General features: G+C 35.3%; 2 protein-coding genes and 1 non-coding gene across 3 annotated transcripts; 1 reads left to right on the top strand and 2 right to left on the bottom strand.

The window, feature by feature from the left end:
- Positions 1-777: 777 nt before the first annotated feature.
- LOC100259927 (aldehyde oxidase GLOX) lies at positions 778-2,636 on the bottom strand. Its single transcript, XM_002272687.5, has one exon. The coding sequence runs from the start codon at positions 2,560-2,562 to the stop codon at positions 913-915; it is 1,650 nt and encodes a 549-aa protein (XP_002272723.2). The 5' UTR covers positions 2,563-2,636; the 3' UTR covers positions 778-912.
- Positions 2,637-12,082: 9,446 nt separating this feature from the next.
- On the bottom strand, positions 12,083-12,248 carry MIR166E (microRNA MIR166e). The gene has a single exon (NR_127757.1). It is a non-coding gene; the product is annotated as a microRNA MIR166e (primary transcript).
- Positions 12,249-17,863: 5,615 nt separating this feature from the next.
- Positions 17,864-18,888, top strand: LOC100241028 (homeobox-leucine zipper protein ATHB-12). The gene is made up of 2 exons (XM_002280012.4): positions 17,864-18,272; positions 18,361-18,888. The coding sequence occupies exons 1-2, from the start codon at positions 17,964-17,966 to the stop codon at positions 18,628-18,630; spliced, it is 579 nt and encodes a 192-aa protein (XP_002280048.1). The 5' UTR covers positions 17,864-17,963; the 3' UTR covers positions 18,631-18,888.
- Positions 18,889-19,163: the final 275 nt, after the last annotated feature.

Genomic DNA, 19,163 nt, shown 5'->3' with positions numbered 1-19,163 from the left:
GATAGATGCAACCTACCATCTCCACTCCATTAATGCTTATGGAAATGAAATTGACGTTCAACTCTCTCTCTCTCTCTCTCTCTGATTTAAGATATTACTGAAAACATAGGCTCAAGCTTATTAGCCTTTTGTCCATGCCACCGCCCCTCTGATATTTTCTAGCAAAAACTCTTAAATGGTAATTGACTGAAAATAAATTTGAAGAGAGGAATTGCATAAATGAAAAAGTGGAATCGACCGGCGCCGCTGTGGCCCATTAAGTTAATTCCAAAACAGTTGAGCAATTAAGGGTAGCTTTAATGTGGAAAGTCTGCAACTTAGAGTGGTCCAACCCTCATGCAATCGGTGGATTTGATTTCATTAGGTTCAGCATTCAAAACTCACATAGCAGAAGCCCCCATATCAATCTTTTCATCTCTAAGATTTCAGTGCTCTTCAGTGTCTGTGCCAAGTCTTTTCCTTGGTTAAATTTTATTTTTAATATAATGTAGCTTGACAGTGATCCCAATCCCATGACCTCAGGATCGGAAAGAGTGATCAGCACTGTAGTCATGTGAGGTTAATTTAATTTGTAGAACACCTCACTAATAAGTACAATTTTGTATTGTAGCCTATTCAGATCTCTTTCTCTTCCATTATTCTCAGTACAAACCAATTAAGTTGGCTATTAATTATCACAACCATTCATATCAAGTTCAATCATGGAGGCATATGGGGAGAAGTCTGGAATCTCGATTGCTTCTTTCAAACCAACACCCAGAAGAGCAAGCTTCAAAATTTTGCAATATATCATATTATTTCATTTTCCATAAGAAATCAGTTTTAATTGTATGTGCACACATAACATAATCACCCAAGCAAACCCAAATCATAAGCTAAGCATTAAGACTAATGGGTTAAACCCCACGACCATTATTTGATATGTACCCACTTTCCTACGCTAGGAACGCCTTCATAGACTACAAATAATTGGTAGTAGCCTGGAGGAGCAACTGCCGCTGAGGCTGGAGCGTCACCCTCAACTGCATAGCTTCCAGAAGACATCCTACGAACTCGATTTACTGCTAAAAGCAACAGTCTCTGGTTCATGGAGAAGGAATGTGTGGTAAAAGATGGAGCCACCATTGTTAGGTAAAACTTTCCTAGTTGTCTCACCTTCACTTGAAATTCCACTGAAAACTTCTGTTTATAAGCAAGGTTCATCCCGGGCTTTACTGAAGAAATGGAGGGCCGGGGCTTCCCTGAAGTGAGGTACGGTGGAGAAAAGGCTTCAACACTCAGTTCAGTTGGAAAAGGTACTGTGAAGTTGTAATTATGGTTGGGGTTGCTGCCGGCGACCAGGACACGTCCATCTGAAAGCAAATGAGCAGTTGAATGATAGAGACGGGGTATCGTAGCAGCCTTCAAAACCTCAAACCTGTTGGCTGTAGCTGCTTCTGCTGGCCTATAAATTACTGGGTTGTAAACAGGTACTCTCGCATACCACCAACCAGCGCTTCCATTTGCCGCACCATTTATGATCAAGACATCTCCTGTTGGCAACATGATCATGTCTCCCAATACTCGACTGATGGGCATTTCCTCCATTTCCCACTTGGGGTTCGCGGCTGTGATTCTCAGTCTGCCGCAAGTTTTGGTTGCTTCAAGAAATATTCCAGCCTTGGCCTTATTAAACGACTCAGGATGCGTTCCACCGCAGATGAAAACCTCGGCTTCCGGGGTGGTTTTGGTGGAGAGGTCGAGGGGAAGAAGAACTGAGGAACCAGTGCTTGGATAATTCCGAGCAACTTCTCCAGGCATGGTGGGATAAGTCTTGACCACTTTGTTTTTCACATAGTCAAGTAGAATCCCCCGGTTGTTTGCAAAAATAAAGAGATTTCCATCAGTTGAGAGGTGAGTGAATGGGTAGAGATTGTTGGGTATCTGGGATGAATACCTGGTTTCTTTGAGAAATGGAAGGGTGTAAAGTCTATGATCTTCAGGTTTAGAGCTTTTAGGGATGAACTCATATGAGAATTGAAACCTCCCCCCCACCACAATGATATTCCCACCAGGCAAAACTTGATTTGAAGCATACCATCTCGGAGAAATCAGACCCTTATAATCTTCCTTCCAGTCGCAGGTTGGGCATGGCTCGAGGGTTCGAACAACCTTCTCACCATTCCCATAGCCTCCACTCTGCACTAACTTGCCGTCCGGCAACAATGAGCCGGAAGAACACCATGTATCAGACAGCACAGTGAGTGGTCTAACATTGAGGTTGTTCATCATATCCAGTTCCACTGCATGCACGTAGCAATCCCTTCTTCCTGAAATTTTAGGACATTTCCTTCCCTTTGGTAAGGTAAGGTTGGAAGGACCGGCATCGGTTCTATCAAAAGTAATTATTCGCTCATTCTGTAACAATTGTATGTGCATTGATGAAATCCCAATACTTTTCTTCAGCAACTCCCAGCTTCCACCATTGGAATGGGCACCCAACACCAAATTGGAGAATAAAAAAAGCTCCAGCTGGAGTATGATGAACACTAAGATTTTAGCCTCCATGATTACACTGTCCATATTTTGTTAAAGACCCAACTACACCCATGGATTTATACATGTGGGGGAAGAAGAATCAACAAGAATTCATTGATGGGGTTCTCACTCAAAAGGCAATTGAATTGAGTGAACCAACACGTCTTTACTTAATTAACAAGGTGCATGTTCTAAAACTAGGAAGACATTTATGATCAAAGAGAGGCCCAATTGCTAGGATTTCAAGAAATGTATCTATGTTTAGCCGCTCTATTTGGTGGCTTTGGTGGGCGTACAATGGCCCATACAAATTAGCTGTAAATGGAGATTGTAAATACATGAATAATTTGAATGCATGCATTCACTACTTTTTGATTAATATGGGGGGTTGATGCAGATGCCACTTGACGACCTAGTTAAAACGATTGTTCTCGGAGGAGCCCTACATTTTATTTTGAATTTAGATCAATTCTCCATGAAGTACTCCTCACAATGCATGTTTGGTAAGGGTTTTCGAAAATAATTTTTTATTTTTTAAAAATAAAAAATAAGAAAATTTGTTTGAGAATAAAAAATAGGAAATCATTTTCTATTTTTAAAAATAAAAAATATAATATAGACTATTTTAAAAATTAATTATATAAATATAAAAAATGATTAAAAATAAAAATCTAAATATAAAAATTATTTTTAAAATATAAGAAATAAATTAAAAACATGATAGATTTTTAAATAGAATTTTGCTTTACAAAACATTAAATAATTATTTTTCAAAATTCTTTTAGAAAATACCTTCCAAACATGGTATTAGTTCCCTCTTTTCTTTCCCTTCAACTCAAATTTGATTTGATAAATTGGGCCATCATTAAAGGCAAATCTCTCTTCTGACTTCTAGGCCTCCATTTAACAAGAATTTTTCCAAAAATCTCCACTAAAGATTGATTGAATGAAAGAATCACCCCAATATTATCTCCAAAAAAAAAATGATTTTTTTTTTGGGTTGTAATTGAGAAAAATATCCTCCTAAAAAATTTGATCAGATCCCATATGCATATTAATGAAATTCACTGAAATCTATCTACTTTGGAGTTAAACATCAGTGGATAATGCACCACACCACATTGACATAACCAACATAATGTAAAAATATTTATTATATCTATATATAAAAGAGTTGAAATAGGAAGTTTTCTTTATGTACCTCCCAAAATGTTAAGATATTTATTTTCTATATATAAAAGGGTTGAAATAGGAAGTTGGTTTCACGTGGGTCACCTTTAATAAATGGATTACTTAAACCAGAGAAATTTTTGGAAACATATGTAAATCTTTTTTTTTCTTTGTTTTTTTTTCAATTTTCCAAATTTACTTACTCACATGACATAAAGGGGTCGAATGCCTTGGAATTTTCCCCAAATTTGAATCCCACATGGAGTTGTATACACCCAATTCAATGCTTGGGCAGTTCCCCTCAACCATAAGGAATCAATGCCAACTCCATATCCATTATATGATCACTTCTGCGACTAGGAATCCTCCATTACTAGTAGATTAGATAGGTGAGAATTAAACTTTGGCTTAAAGGGTCTCATTGATCCAACTTTATTTTTCAAAAATAAATAAATAAATTTGTAAGTATTGAGGGACCATACACAAACACCAATGTAGAGGTGGTTGCTGTGCTCAGAAATCACCATTATTTACTTTCTGTACATGTTACTATATTTCTTCACATTGGCACATGTCGATGGTCCCCCAAAGGGGAGGTGATTTGATGAAGAAATAACTACGGACGGGTCCCTTCAGGCTTCTGCTATTACCACCATCCATGCAATGGAAAAACATAATGCTGTGGGGGCATTAATGAGTCATAGCATTAAAGTTGATTTGGTAGGAAGGTGGAGGGTGCCAATCCTTGTAGGAAATCCTTAAATGGTAAGACAGGAAAATTCATCCCTAAACGGTAAAGAAGAAAGTCGGTGCCCTCTAAAGGCATCGTTCCTCGATAAGGAAAAATAACTTGTCGATATCATATGTGTAGTAAAAAGTGGTAGACGATCTTAATAAAACTTTGCTACATAAAAAATTGGCCTTACTCATTTGTATCATAATCCAAGTCTTATTTCTTTTTCTTTGTATCAAGTCTTATTTCTTTGTTTTAACGTCTCTTTTTTCTATTTGTAGGTCAATACCTTAGCCTTTTTCTTCGTACAAAAATAAATGTTTTTTGATAAAATGGTGTCTTAAAAAATATTTTTAAAATTTGTTATACCATGCAAAAAGGCTTATAATAAAGTAGGCTTCTTTTTCGATGGTGGGGCATGGGAGAGGGTTCTTGACTTGATATAAATCAATTTGTTTGAAAGGTGTTTGGTAAAACCATTTAATAACTTAAAGTAACTTAATAACATAATTTAAATTATTAAGCGGATTAAACATATTTGATAAAATAATTTAATATCATAACTTAATGTTAAAAATAACTTTAAGTATTAAGTTAAAATCGTTAACTTATTATTAATTCAATTTTTTTTTTTATTTACCCACATAGTTAAGTTAAAGTCAACTTAAATTATTAAGTAATAAATATTAATAATTTATTTTCAAGATAAAAAATAAAAATATTAAAAACTTATTTTTTATAATCCAATCAAAGGAAATTATTTAATTTTTTTAACATCCTTATTTTTGGTCAAATGTTTAATAATCTCATTTACTAAATATTTAAATATCACTTTTGAAAATGTTTAAATATTTTTTTATCTGATTTTTCTTTTCCTATATTTAAAAGTAAATTTCCTAAAAATTAAAACAATACCAAATCTTCTTGATCTCTTTTTCCACCTCTAATATTAAAAAATAGAAATTAGAATTTGTCCCAAATTGGGCTTAAGCATTCGATCGTGAAGAAAATTTTTGCCAAACCACCCTCTCAGGGCCCCTTTTTGTCAATCTGATAAGCGTCATGGACCACTTTGAGTTGGGCTGAGGCGACGATCCAAAGTCAGGCCCAATGAGCCCAAAAAGAAAAGTGGTTTTCAATACTATGCAAACCAAACCAAATTAGCCCAATATTGAGCTGAATTTGGGCAAGACAGAGCCCAAATTAGCCCAATGTAGTTCCTGAAAATTTCACTAGAAGATAAATAAGAAGAAAAAAAATGTAAATATATAAAATTATTTAAAAAATTAATAAATTTTTTCTCTTATTTGACTGTCCGTAGAAAATTTTAAAGGAAAGAAAATTAAATTAATGAGGAATATATTTTCCTCAAAATTTTCTCTATTGCCTTGATCATGATTATTTTGACTTCTTTTATGAGCAAAATTTTCTTCATCCTCCTTTAGTATAAGTTTTATTTGAAGAATTTGTTCAAATATTTCTTAATTCTTCATTTTTAATTTCGCAATGATCATATGAGTTTATCACTGGTCATAAAATCTAAATCTGTAAATTCTTCAATAATCATACTTCAAATCTAAAGATGAAGTGTTTTTTTAATCACATAAATATCATAAACTTTCGTTGTTTATTTTTAATAAATTCACAATTCTAAAACAATAATCGAAGATCGATTTTGATTATTTCATATTCAAACTTTCAAATTCTCCTCTGAAAGTTTGAAAACAAACTTTTCATATCTTATCAACTCATTTTGTATATATTTTGTAATAGCTTTCATGCTTCCTTGGCCATAGTTGTTTGAAATCTTCTCCAATGCCCCTTCATCCATTACTTGATAAATGATGATAAGAGCTTTTTTATCGATCTTTCAAAAAATATCCATTGATTCACAGATAGAGTAGTTCAACTTGGGATTCTTTGTCGCATTTCTCTACTACGATCTCTCATGCATCTTGTGAATCAAGTGAATTTTTCATCTTGATACTCTAAAAATGTTTATTGAATTGGGGGACTTGAAATAGATACATCTCTCTTGGTATGGAATTAGAGGGCTTGAAATGGATATGTCTCATTTGTAATCTTTTTAGTATGACTCTGATACCAATTTAATGGAGTAACAGAATTGCAAGAAAAACTCAAACAATAAAAACATAAACAAGGGATATGAACATGGCTTGATTTATTCTAGTTGTTATGGGTTCCTATGCATCAAAAATTCGTGTTGAAGGTTTTCCCTTTCCTATTATTATCTCTCATGTCCTTCTCGAGGACGGACTTGAGTTTCAGCACAAGCTCCCCGTGCTTTGCCAACCTGCTCCTGTGGACGGGACCTCTGAGTCCAAGCGCGTGAACCATGTTGCTCAACCTGAGGTCAAGGCGGATGAGATGGACGAGATCAGAGATGCTGAGTAGGTTAGACCATCTAGGAGTCATATTCATGCTTCTCATTGTCGAGCTAGGGGGCGTGGACATGAAGTTGCTCTTTATGTGTCTGCATGCTCCAACACCTGTTGCTAATGGTTGGATCTTGTCCTTGTTGGGTAAATGAGTGAGTGGCTACTTTTACTGTCATTATGGATTCACAATTAGGCTCCATGGAAACTCAACTCTAAAGCATTGATGAGTGTCTTACAATGGTGGAGTCATGGGTTGCATCTTGGCTTAAATGGGGATGGAAACAGTACCGGTCCGGTCCCACCCTTAATAGTAAGGGTTTGGAATAAAAATAACCGAGTTCAAGCCAGATTTGGGAAGTCATTGAAAATCCAAGATAAATTTGAACATCCCATCCCACCACACCCCCACCCAATTTCTAATATTTTTTAATTATAAATCATATTTATTTTTAATAAAATTTAAATTTTCAAAAAAAATTGAAAAAAAATTAAAAATGGAAAGAAAAAAATTAAACAAGGTAGGGTGAGGTAGGAATAGGAATTTCCTATACCCATCTAATCTCGTTTAAATTTTTTTTTTGGACGGAATGAGGTTGGAATGGGGTTACCTTCACGAACTTATCACATTTTCATCCTTAGGCCTAAACCCAATTCTTGTCCATTCCACTATAGGATATGGATTTAGAGATCATGAGAGAGTGTCTTTTGATTGGATTTTATTATGGTTGGTTAACTTGTTGCTTTTGGATTCAATAGGTGATTTTTCAACTTACGTTTAGATTGTGTTTGATGATGATTATAAGAAAAGTTTTTAATCTTCTCAATATTTCAAAAAAAAAAAATTCAAATATTAAAAAAGTTAAAAGCGTTCTTTAAAATCACTATCAAATATATTGTTAATGTTCTATTGTATAATTAATATTCTCTCCAGTAAATTAAAATTTACCAAATAAATCATTGACCAATAAATTAAAATTTGAGATAAATTATTTGGATTACCTATTCATCTTGTTAGATAGTTCCATTAATCGGGATCTAAATCATTTCTGCCAGAAAAGAAAGACATTTGTAGAAGTCTTCTTTTGTTGGCGATTTGCTTGTCCCTTTACATGTCCTTTCCAGCTAGGGATATCCCCTAAACATCAATTAATAAGAACGTACACGGAAAGATGTTGGACTTGCTTCATCCAGGCTCCACTCATAAATAGTACTGGTTAATGAATCTAAGAAATTTCTGTAAGGATGATGTGCCCTTTGGGTTCTACAATAATATAATGTCACTCTGATTGCCACAATATTGTCATCATGTTGGGAGAGAAAGAAGAGTTCGAATCCAGCTCATTTTCATCATTTATAACATTCTATGTTTCTCTCCTAGACCAGTGAGACTGGTTAATCAATAATGGGATGTGGGTCACTGAAAATTAGGCATGGGTCCATTCCATCTTCTCCATAGGACATCTAGCAGTAAAAAACTAATGAAGTGTTGCAGGATGAGTAATAGCAGTAAAAACTCTCTCTTCGGCCCCATGGAAGAGTAAGGTGGGATGGGATGCAGTTTGCTCAAGGGTAATTTCTGTAATCTGATAAACCAAAATAATGAAATGAAAAATAAAGGCTGAAAATGGCGAAACAGTTCAATTATTGAAGTGCCCTTTAGTGTGAAGATAAGCCATGCTCTCTTCCAAGTCCAGAACATCATTTCTGGAGTAGGAAAAGCAAGGTGGCAGGATGATGAGGCCATGATCTCCAGCGCACATTCAATTCATTGAAGATTGAATTAAGGGGTTAGTATCATAAATGTGAAAACATATACCCATTTCTAATAGTGAATCCTGAATGGTTATAGATATTATTGGTCTACAATTTTAGATGGATAGCTATTCAATGCAGAATCAGTAACAAGGAAGCATGGTAGCAGTGGCACTCAGAAAATATTGAAAGAAGATGCCACCACTGTGGACTGGATTCTAGAGTAGAGCAACAAGATGACTTGAATGAGAAACATCACTGTCACTGTCATTAAAATCATCTCTGAATGTTTACTTAAATAAATGTTCCAGTTGGCCGTTTTGGACAGATGTGGGGCTGGATTGTTCAGATCACAACCCCTGCTACAAAAATTTTATGGTGTGGGGCAGGGATGGAATGGCATCCGAGAACAATCTATTACTAAACAACATCGACCTCTTTTGAGACTACCATGCATGTGCTCTGTTGTCCCCTCAAATAGCCCTTAATTCATATCTTAGCTACTTAAGACCAAGCTGAAAACATTATCCAACAGCTACTGTTTGCTCAATCAGATACTAAAAACTAATTTTTTTTTGCTGAATTTGGAAGAATAGTATTACTAAACCTGTTAAAGCAAACCTCATTTTCCTTTTGTAGCTGGGTACTATGTTGTTGGTAATTGCTTAGAGAATGTTAAGTATAGAAGTTGTAGCTGTTTGACTGGATAAAGTAAAGCTAGGAAAGGATTGAGAGCACTTCTTACAGAAGCTAGTTTTGTAAATGCCCATTTACATTATTTTCATACTTACACCAGATAGGTTGAGTCCTGCATTTCCATTCATACCGTTTGCCTTAGCACGGCCAGAAGTTTATAGTCTAATATCAGAACATGAATATATTACAGAATTCCGCATTTAATGGAAATGATTCTTCATTTCGTTTGATTTTTGTAGACATATTTACAGTTCAACTAGCCCAACTGGCCAAGATGTTCTAGCATGTTTATTAAGGACCCATGAATGAAAGAAGAAAAATCTTTGATGATCAGTACTCATGAGACTCATCGGAAGATGGACAATGTTGATTTCAGGTCATTACTGGCAATACCCAACAAAAAATATATATATTACTTGCAAGCTGTGGCTAAAGTAGAAGCAGCTACATGTGTAATAAGCTGAAGAAAATAACAAATCTATCTTCATATGTGAACCTGTTCTAAGGTTGAAACAGGTTGGTGAAACTCAAAAAGGAGATTTAATCAGCGGAAACACCTTTGTTGCAGCCCATTCCATGTCTGACTTTTGGGACACCTTGAGTCCATTAGTCCAAGGAGCTTAAAAAGCTACCTATATATGACTTTCCATAGTCATGTCCACTTCAATAATTCAAGTAAAGTTGTAAGCATAAAAAATAAAAATAAAAAAAAGTGTCTTCAGCCTTGGACATTGGAGGTCAATGGAATCCAGTTTCCCATTAAGCAAGAGAAGAAGATACTGATTTAACCATGACGCAAGTACCAATAGCAGTAATGAAAACCATACTTTTACCATCAAGGAGTCAATTGAGAGTGCACTAAAATAAACAAAAACCCTTGCTAGATTGAGCCATGATGGGGGTTATTAGGAGGGTGGGGTGATGGTGTTGGCCTGCATGACTCAAGCTGACATCTCTGTACTAGATTCCTAACTAGTTTTTGAACAACTAAAAAAAATAGGCCATTTAATCAGACTCACGGTTAAAGAGAGAAATCCATGGCGTAACTGCTGATGTTGACTCAACTGTATTAAGGTAAGGGGTACGATCAAGGGAGAGAGAAAGAGAGAGTCAGACCATTAAAAGCATTTCAGTGTTCCATATGCCTCAGCTTCAGGAATTGATGACAGCATTGAGGCACACCACACCAAACCACCACGGTTGTCCCCCAGATGACCCTTCTCTTATTTCTTTCTTGCCATCCAATCACCAGCTTTCTTTCTTTCTTTCTACTTCTTTCAGTACAGCCCCCTGTGCCCTGAGGAATTCCACAAAAACAAACCAAAACCCACTTGCCCATTTCTCCTCAGTTCTGTTTTCAGACACCCAGACATCTTTTATCTTTGACTTCAAAGTGATCAGGGAGTTCTAAGTTTTTTTCTAGGCAAACTTTGTAATCGTTCAAGAGAAAGCTCACATATTTGAGCTCCAATGACTGATCTCACTTGTTAGCTTACCAACATTTATTTTCATTTTCCCTGGAAATTTTTCATGCATGGTCACCCAGAACTCACATGCTTCTGTTCAACCTCTCAAGATGTTGACGACCAAGTACCACCTCACATTCTGCAAAATGAAGGTTTCCACAAGAACAAACTATATACATGTATGAGAGCAAACGACATGGGTTTCAGTTCTGAAATGCAACTTTGTTGATGAACAAGACTATACTGTTGGAGGAATATCAAAGGTCCAATCCATCTCATCATTCAGAACAGACTATGGAAAACAATAGAGAAATCACAGATTATTATACTTTTAGGGTTTTTAAACGTTGCCATTGTAAGTGGGTTGCTTCTCAAACACAACTTGGTCATGTATCATTGGGTCTTGTAAGATTATTCTCCTCTTTCTTTAAGCAATAGAAGTAGTGTGAAGCATACGCATTTCAAAAGCTAGTGCCTTTGTATCAAATCTAGCAGATATGTTGAATCTGTATCATAAAGGAAATGAAACAAAGAGAGACCATTGCAAAGAGAAACCAGATCAGAATATTAGACACCCATTTCTCAAAGATATTATGCACCACAGCGATCCATAACTTTGAGCTAGCCCCATCTCTTCATCTATGAAGAGGGTAGCAGCTAACCGGATATCATAGATCCAGTCTCAGAAAATGAAAAAGTTGAAGACATAGAGAATATTTGTAGATAGACTAGGAAGAAACTTGATGGCCTTCCATGATATATATGACTGTTATGTATTTTCAGTGATAAGGGAAGAAAGGGAGTTTGGGGAAGAAGGCAGAGCTTCTTTTCGAGAGAATTCATCAAGCGTGAGAGACCATGTATCCAGGATGAAACCCTAAGAAAAACAAGTGGGAGAAGAAGGAGCCAATCAAGTATAGGAAGCAGATCAGGTGAGAGCAGAAACGGACAGAGGAGATTCGTGAAGCCATCATGAGAAAAATCCACCCAATGATGAACCCAAAAGAGTTAAGACTGACAAAAAACACAACCCTTTTGATAAAATTTAGAGGAAGCGAAGAAAATATGAGATAGCAATGATGAAAGTTTCATCATTACAATATCTGCTCATACTCTTGCAGTCAGAAAAAGGAAAAAAGTGGTCAAGATCCTTATCATTGCACCAATCTGCTCATGCCCAACCACCTTAATTTCCCTAATAATAACAAATCCCATAACAAAAGCATGCCAAAATCACTGCAAAAATATACAAAATAAAAGAAAAAATAGACAAAAATAGTAGAAACTCAAAACCCACCTGCAGATCCAGGCATAAAATCAAAGACCGTGAAGATCAGCAGCAATGGAAGCAATAAATTGGGGGGAATGAAGCCTGGTCCGACGACACCAACCCATGATCAAAGATCACTCAAAATCTCTCCTTCAAAACTGAGAGACGATCACCCATTCACAATTACACGCAGATCATAGATCTAGTTGGTGTCCTCGAGCCAGACAACATTCCCCTCAAAACACAAAGCTTCCTCTTCTTTCTTCTCTCTTCTCTCTACCCCCCTTCTGTTTCACACACAACTCACCGACCCAAAAGCCATAAGCTGGTTCAAAGGTAGAGAGAGAGAGAGAGAGAGAGAGATGAGGGACACGGTTTGAGATAGATGGTGAATGAGTGGGAGTTGGTTTGGAATTGGGTCAGTGAAGATGAAGGGATAGAGATAATTAAAAAGGGTGGGGAAGGAAAGAGAGAGGTAAAAAGGACAAAGAAAGTGATAAAGGCAGCAGACCCCTGACCCTACAACTGGGTTCAGAAATGACCACGACCCCCCACTCTCTCTCTCCCTCTTCTCTCCCCCTCATTCACACCTCAAAATCCACCACCATCTGCTCCTTAGTCCCTCCCACCATGCAATATATATAAAAATTCAACCCACTCCCCCCCTCCCCCCACACATACCAAATCCCACATCCACCGGGAGCTCATCATGACCCAATCAAACAAATTTTCTCAGTCTCCTGCAATCTTAAATCTCAACTAACCCACAAACAACAGTAATCAGTGGATAATAATTGATTTGATTTTTGGGAAATTTTAACTTTTGCAGTTTTGGGTAGGAGTAATTTCGTATAGAAACAATAAATAATTAACATGAAAAAGGGCACCCTCGTTCAGTGCATCACTACTTTTTCTACGCTCGCGGGGGATTCGAGATGACGACAGATAGAGACAGACAGAGATAGAGTAGGGGAGTCAGCTTCCCGCTTAAAATCAGGTGCCCTCTGGACCACCCTTGGCCACATGGTCCTCCCCTTCTGCTACACAAAAAAGCCCTAGCTAGCTAGCTGCTGGTCAGCTCCCAACCACCTCAATTCTCAATTCTGTAATCCAAATGATTTTTTTTTTTTTTTTTGGAATTGTGTTGCAGACTTGCCTTTTTGATTTGATGTTTCTGCTTTTGATTGAAAAAAATAAATCAATTGAGGTTGATTTCTGTTTTGTTTGCATTGTGGAAATTATGGTGGAAAGCTGGGAACAACCAGGTATGAAAGTCTCAAGTCTATACTTTTAAATTTTTATATTTTATGTAACACAAACGATCCCCCATGATAGGATAATGAAAAGCTTATGTATCAATAAATCAACTTTTACAGTACCAAATTAACTCTTCAAAATCATGTGTATGATTTTAGCTTCCACTTCAAAGGCAGTAGGTTAACTAAATCATGTGACCATGGATTTATTGTACCCTCTTGTTTTTTAGCAATTAACTTATATGCTTTCACTTTCAAATCCAAGTCAATAATAATAATGGTGGGGGTCAATAATGTTATAGACTTTTGTTTTCCCTTCTTTTATCAAAAGGGTTCAGTTGTCATCCAAAAGGACCAAGACCTATACATAAGCTTTGAATTCTTTGGCAAAAGTTGATGGTAAGCCATTGCTCAGCATGGTTCAATAGGGCTTTCACATGATCAAAGTGGGATTAGGAATTAGCATTTTGTTAAATTAGTTTCACTATTTCATTCAATTTGAACAAATTATTCATAAATTAATTTGTATGAATTTTGAAAATGTATGATACGGAGGTTTAAACACCCGTTCATGTTATTAATTTGTATCCTTAATCTTTTTTTTGGTAATAGTCTATTTTCATTTTTCATATTTTACCACATTTTTCATATCCCTTTTTTTTTTAATTTGGAATCTATTTGATAATATTATTGAAAATAATTCTCGAAAAATAGTTTCTGGGAATAACTTAAAAAAATAAATTTAAATTTATTTTTTAAAATAAAACTTTATTCAAAAATTCAAATATTCTCAACCTATTCTTTGCTAAACACACTATGCACATTTATTTTTATTTTTATTTTTTTGTATTTGTGTTTGTTTCTAATAATTTCCAAGAATACATTGAAAAAATACCTAAAAACATATCAAATTTGTTGTAAAAATTACTATAATTTCAAAACAAATTCTCAAAAAAAAAAACTTTTCTAGCAAAAATTTACTTTTCAAAGTGGAAAATCTATTCTATTTCCAAAACCACCCTTTTATTCCAAGTCAAACCAAGAATCTTCTTTCATAATTTTATTTGTGAAAAGGAGACAATAAATTTCCATTGAAAACATGCAATTGTTGTTTGAAGTTGAATTTTAAAACCACAACAATAATAAAGCAATCAAAAGAATTCCAACAAGCAATGGGTGACTGGCTTTTGAAGAGTCTTCACATGTTTTCATCCTTCCAATTTCAAAATTAACATTTTCTACTTCACATTGTTCCTCATAAACTTTCAATATGAATACGTTACATAATAATAATAATAATAATAAAATAAATAAATAAATAAATGTGAATGGGAGTGGAAGGTCTCCCACAGGATTGGGGTTTGATAAAAAAGTTTGATTAACAAAGCACTGGGGCAATGGCCCATCCATGTCGGTTGAAATCAAGTGAATGGTCTAATTTTGATGAATCAGCATGATGTGTATGCCACGAGCTGTGTGGCCCTCAACCTTTCATGAATCCTCCAATTTCAGACAATATTATATAATTCTCCAAAATAATAATAAACTAAATTTTTTAAATTTTTAAATTTTACAAATATTTAACTAAAAATAAAATAGATAACTTCAAAAAAAAAATTTAAATTTTAAATATGATTCATTTGCACATAATTTTGTTCTTAAATGTTTTTTCTTTTGCTTTTATTTCTTCTATTTCTATTTTTCTACTTATTTCTCGTTTTATATCAAAATGTATAATACAACATCAATCAATATATGAGTCATTTATATCCTTTTTTTTCTCCTTTTATATAAAGTGGGTGTATGAGAAATTGATAAAGGTTGTTTTTATCACATTAAAGGCATGTCTGATAGTGATTTTATGAAGCATTTTTAATATTTGTATCAATTAAAATTTTTTATTTTTTTAAGTATTAGAAATATTAAAGACTTGAAGCATTTCCTAAAATCAATGTTAAATGTATTCTAAATAGATTATATTAATTTTTCTGATTAAGGGACGACCTTGCCATTTTCAATCCAATATTCCTTTATTTTACATAAAATAAATGTAAATTTAGAGAAATATTTAATTTAAAAGGAAAAATTGCTCATTTTCTAAAATCTTTTACTATGATGTTTATTTTGGATAATTGTATTTAAGAGAAAAGTGTAAATCAAAGGAAGTATTAGACATAAGATTTTATACCTGTTTAACTAATTTTATTAAAAGAGCTCATAATTTAAAAAATAAAAAATAAGAAAGCTAGAAAAATATTATTTCTTAGAAAATATTTATTTTAACTTATCTAAGAAGTTATTTCGATTTATTTGAATCGAAGCTAAAATCTTGTTTTTGCTTATTTTGTTAATTTCGTTCAAAGGGCTTGTAGCTTAAAAAAAAAAAAAAAAAAAAAAGTTTAGCTTGTAATTAAACCAAAAACAAAAAAAAAAAATCATCCCAAACAAGACCTTCATATTTAATAAAGCTCTTATTTGGAATTGCTGGTAAGTCATAATTTTAGCTTGACTTAAGCTTCAAATTAAAGGGTGAGAAAAATATACATATGTATAGAGCCATATGGCAAACAGGCCCTAAAAATAAGACGGCTTCACCTAGGCAGCTAGGCTTTTGTGTGGTATAATATCCATGAACAAAATGGAATAAACAGAATAGAATTCAAAGGGTGGAAAAAAAAATAAAAAATAAAAACAGAAACCACTAGTAGAAATAAAAGGTTAAGAAAATGGGAGAGGGCAGTTGAAAAGTGGAAAAGGTGAAGAGCCTTTTGTGCAAGCTTTTTTGCCACCCCAAGTGTGGCTTTTGATTCAGAAAAAAGAAGATTCTCTGCAAACAAAACAAGGGAGAAAATGGAATGAGAAAAGCTTACGTTCTGTTTATCATTTTTAAACACAAACATCCATGCCTTCACACCTCGAACTTCATTCTCTTTTTTCTTTTCTTTTTTTTAATAGAATAGGGGTGGGCTTGAGTTGGTGGCTGGTTTACTGGTGCTTTAATTATGGGTATTTATTATTGCTACCAAGTTACCAACTACTCAGAATTTGGACCATTTAAGCCCAGTTGTAAGAATCTACTTTGGATTTTGGGCTTAGGCCCAAGCACAACTCGGCCTCGTTTTGGGCTTATTACGATCATTTCTCCCAAGAAAATTTGATTACAACTGGAGGCCCAATCCAGAATGAGGAACACAATTACTTTTTAGTGTGAAAGGTTGCTTCTACGATTTAAGACACAAAATACTGTCAATGCATGTTTCAGCAGCAAGTATTTTTTGTCTCTCTAATTTTCCTGTTTTTTTTCTTTTTCTTTTTACTGTGCAATAAAACCCACTAGTGCTAAGCCTTGGGATAATTTCCATTTTTGGTTTTAGCTCAAACCTAAGATCAATGCAGTTGCTCGTAAACCTAGAGCAATAGCATGATGAACCAAGAAGTCTCCCGAACCTCTTATTAAGAATAATGAATTACTATTCTCATTAATACCACTTAACCATCCAGGCAATCATATGCTTCACCCCATATTAAATATCGAGCCAGTTATTGAAGATAAAGGTAACATTAAACCTATATGAAGTTTCATCGTGAGTAAATTGTATCCATTGAGCAAATATAGGTTCAATCAGTGTAAAAATTGTTGTTAAGCTTTTAAAAAGAGAAAAAAAAAAAACATTTCAACATCTAAATTGACCTAAGTTTGTAGAAATCATTTTTAAAATTTCGATAGGAAGACTCGTGTTATCTAAATGATTTTATATATCTATACATAGTATCACCAAAAAAACAATCTATAAAGTAGTTTATATATATACGCATGCACCGTGTCCTTGTCTATAAAAGGATTTTATAAGCGCTGGGAAAAAGCATTTTTAATTAAAATCAAATCACTATTAGACGTACGTCGAAGCAGACCATAGACCAAAATAATAAATGAAATCATTTAACTACATGACGGTCCATGATTTGTTTTTGGGTATAAAATCAAAAAACTTTTTTTCGACACCACAAAATGACCAATCATCAAGTCGCTCCTCCACGTGACTCCAATTTCCTACTTAATGCAAGTAACCCCCTGTGTTGTCATATCACTTTCTTTGAAATTAAACTCCAAAGGGTTTTTTACCTCCAATGCACTCAGATTCTTAAATAAGAATTTTTTTTTTTTTCCAAAAAGAAAAAGGAGCAAACAAACTAGGGTATTACGGTCAGCAAAGAAAGTAGACAGGCCAAGTAAAGAGCAGTATGTGACCCACTGGGTGTGAAAGCCGGAAACTTCCGCCTAAAATCCGCTTACCCTCCAGACAAAATCCGTACTCGGAGAGGCGCCACCCCCCCACGCGGGCCTTTAAGTTTAAACCCGCATACTACTGTTGAGTTTCACGTGCACGCATTAACCCCCACGCGGCCTTCTTCCCTCGACCACAAATCTGAAGCCACGTTTTGCTGAAAAGCGAAAACCCCAATTATTTGTACGGCGAGAGGTGGCACAGAATAATTGGATTCCAGACCCAGGGTACCATTGTTTTTGTCCCTAGTCAAACCACGTGGCAATGTACAAGTTGAACAGGATAAGTATTTTCCATAGCTGAGATGACAATTGAAAACGAGTTTCTGTCGCTATTAGGCGGCAAAAGCTAGTCTCCACACTCTTATCTGCAAATAAAAGGCTTGGGTTGTTGAGAGTTTGAGGAGTATTTCCCAGCAATGGAGACATCGGAAAATATAGCGACAAGTATCAGGAAGATTAGAAAGAGGAAGTTCAGTGAGGAGCAAATCAGGTCACTGGAGTTCCTATTCGAGTCGGAGGCAAGGCCTGAGGCACAGTTAAAGCAGAAGGTGGCCTCTGAGTTGGGGCTTCACCCTCGTCAGGTTGCCATATGGTTTCAGAACAAGCGGGCTCGATCCAAGTCCAAGCAGATTGAGCAAGACTATGCTGTGCTGAAGGCTAGTTATGATAATCTGGCTTTACAGTTTGAGTCGCTGGAGAAAGAGAATCAGAACTTGGCCATACAGGTAATGCACCTCCCTCTCTATCTGTCTAAGACAACTGGGTTGGCTCCAGTGCAAAGGCTTATGAATGTTTTGGGGATTTTTCTAACAGTTGCAGAGACTGAGAGATGGGCTGGAGAAACCTCGTGGGAAGGAAGATGAGGAATCGGAGATCGGGTACACTAATTCGGAAACGAAGGAAAGATACAACCCTGTGCTTCAAGGAAGAATTGAGTACTTTGCTGAAGATACACACACTCCTAAGATGGAAGAACAGACGAATAGTTCCCTGACATCTTCTGCAGATTTAGGAATTTTTAAGTCTAGTTGCTTTCAAGATCAATCGAATTGTAGTTCACAGTGGTGGGAGTTGTGGTCTTGATCAATGGGCACCAACTCCTCTAATGAGATTGCTAGAAATGTATGAAAATGAACTTTCCCCTGCTGGTAGGCATAATGATAAAATAGGGTCCCGGAACACAAACAGACCAATAATTCTCGATGTCTCTACGTTTAGCCTACGAGGATGATTTTTCAGACTCCTAGGGACTGAACCCTAGATTTATTCATGTTCTTTTACTGCTTCATGTGACTGTCAAGAACAAGCTTAACGAAGCCAGGCTTCATTCTGGATTGGCAACTTTTGGAATATCTGCATATAATCTTACAAATCAATACAACTTCGTAGATTCAACTGACAAATGATGAAGCTAGAGCGTTAAAATGAAGCAGGATTTCTACCTAAAACTACTGCACAGCAATTTTAGAGCTTCGGCTGCTCTGGTCTTGCCTAGAACTGTAACACTGACTTTTTTCCTTTTTTCTTTTTTTTTTTAATAGGTAACTACCACACTTGCATCTTCCTATAGTATTTCATCCTTCTGTAATCCATGGTTCCTAAGCATAATTTATCTC

Source organism: Vitis vinifera, chromosome 2 (genome assembly GCF_030704535.1).
Source record: "Vitis vinifera cultivar Pinot Noir 40024 chromosome 2, ASM3070453v1".
Taxonomy (NCBI): Eukaryota; Viridiplantae; Streptophyta; class Magnoliopsida; order Vitales; family Vitaceae; genus Vitis; species Vitis vinifera.
This window is presented reverse-complemented; position numbering and strand designations above follow the sequence as displayed.

Bases quoted from the DNA above. Each gene is read 5' to 3' on its own strand.
- LOC100259927 (XM_002272687.5), bottom strand. From the start codon at position 2,562: ATGGACAGTGTAATCATGGAGGCTAAAATCTTAGTGTTCATCATACTC.
- LOC100241028 (XM_002280012.4), top strand. From the start codon at position 17,964: ATGGAGACATCGGAAAATATAGCGACAAGTATCAGGAAGATTAGAAAG. The intron at 18,273-18,360 runs GTAATGCACCTC...TTTTTCTAACAG, and splicing joins ATCAGAACTTGGCCATACAG to TTGCAGAGACTGAGAGATGG.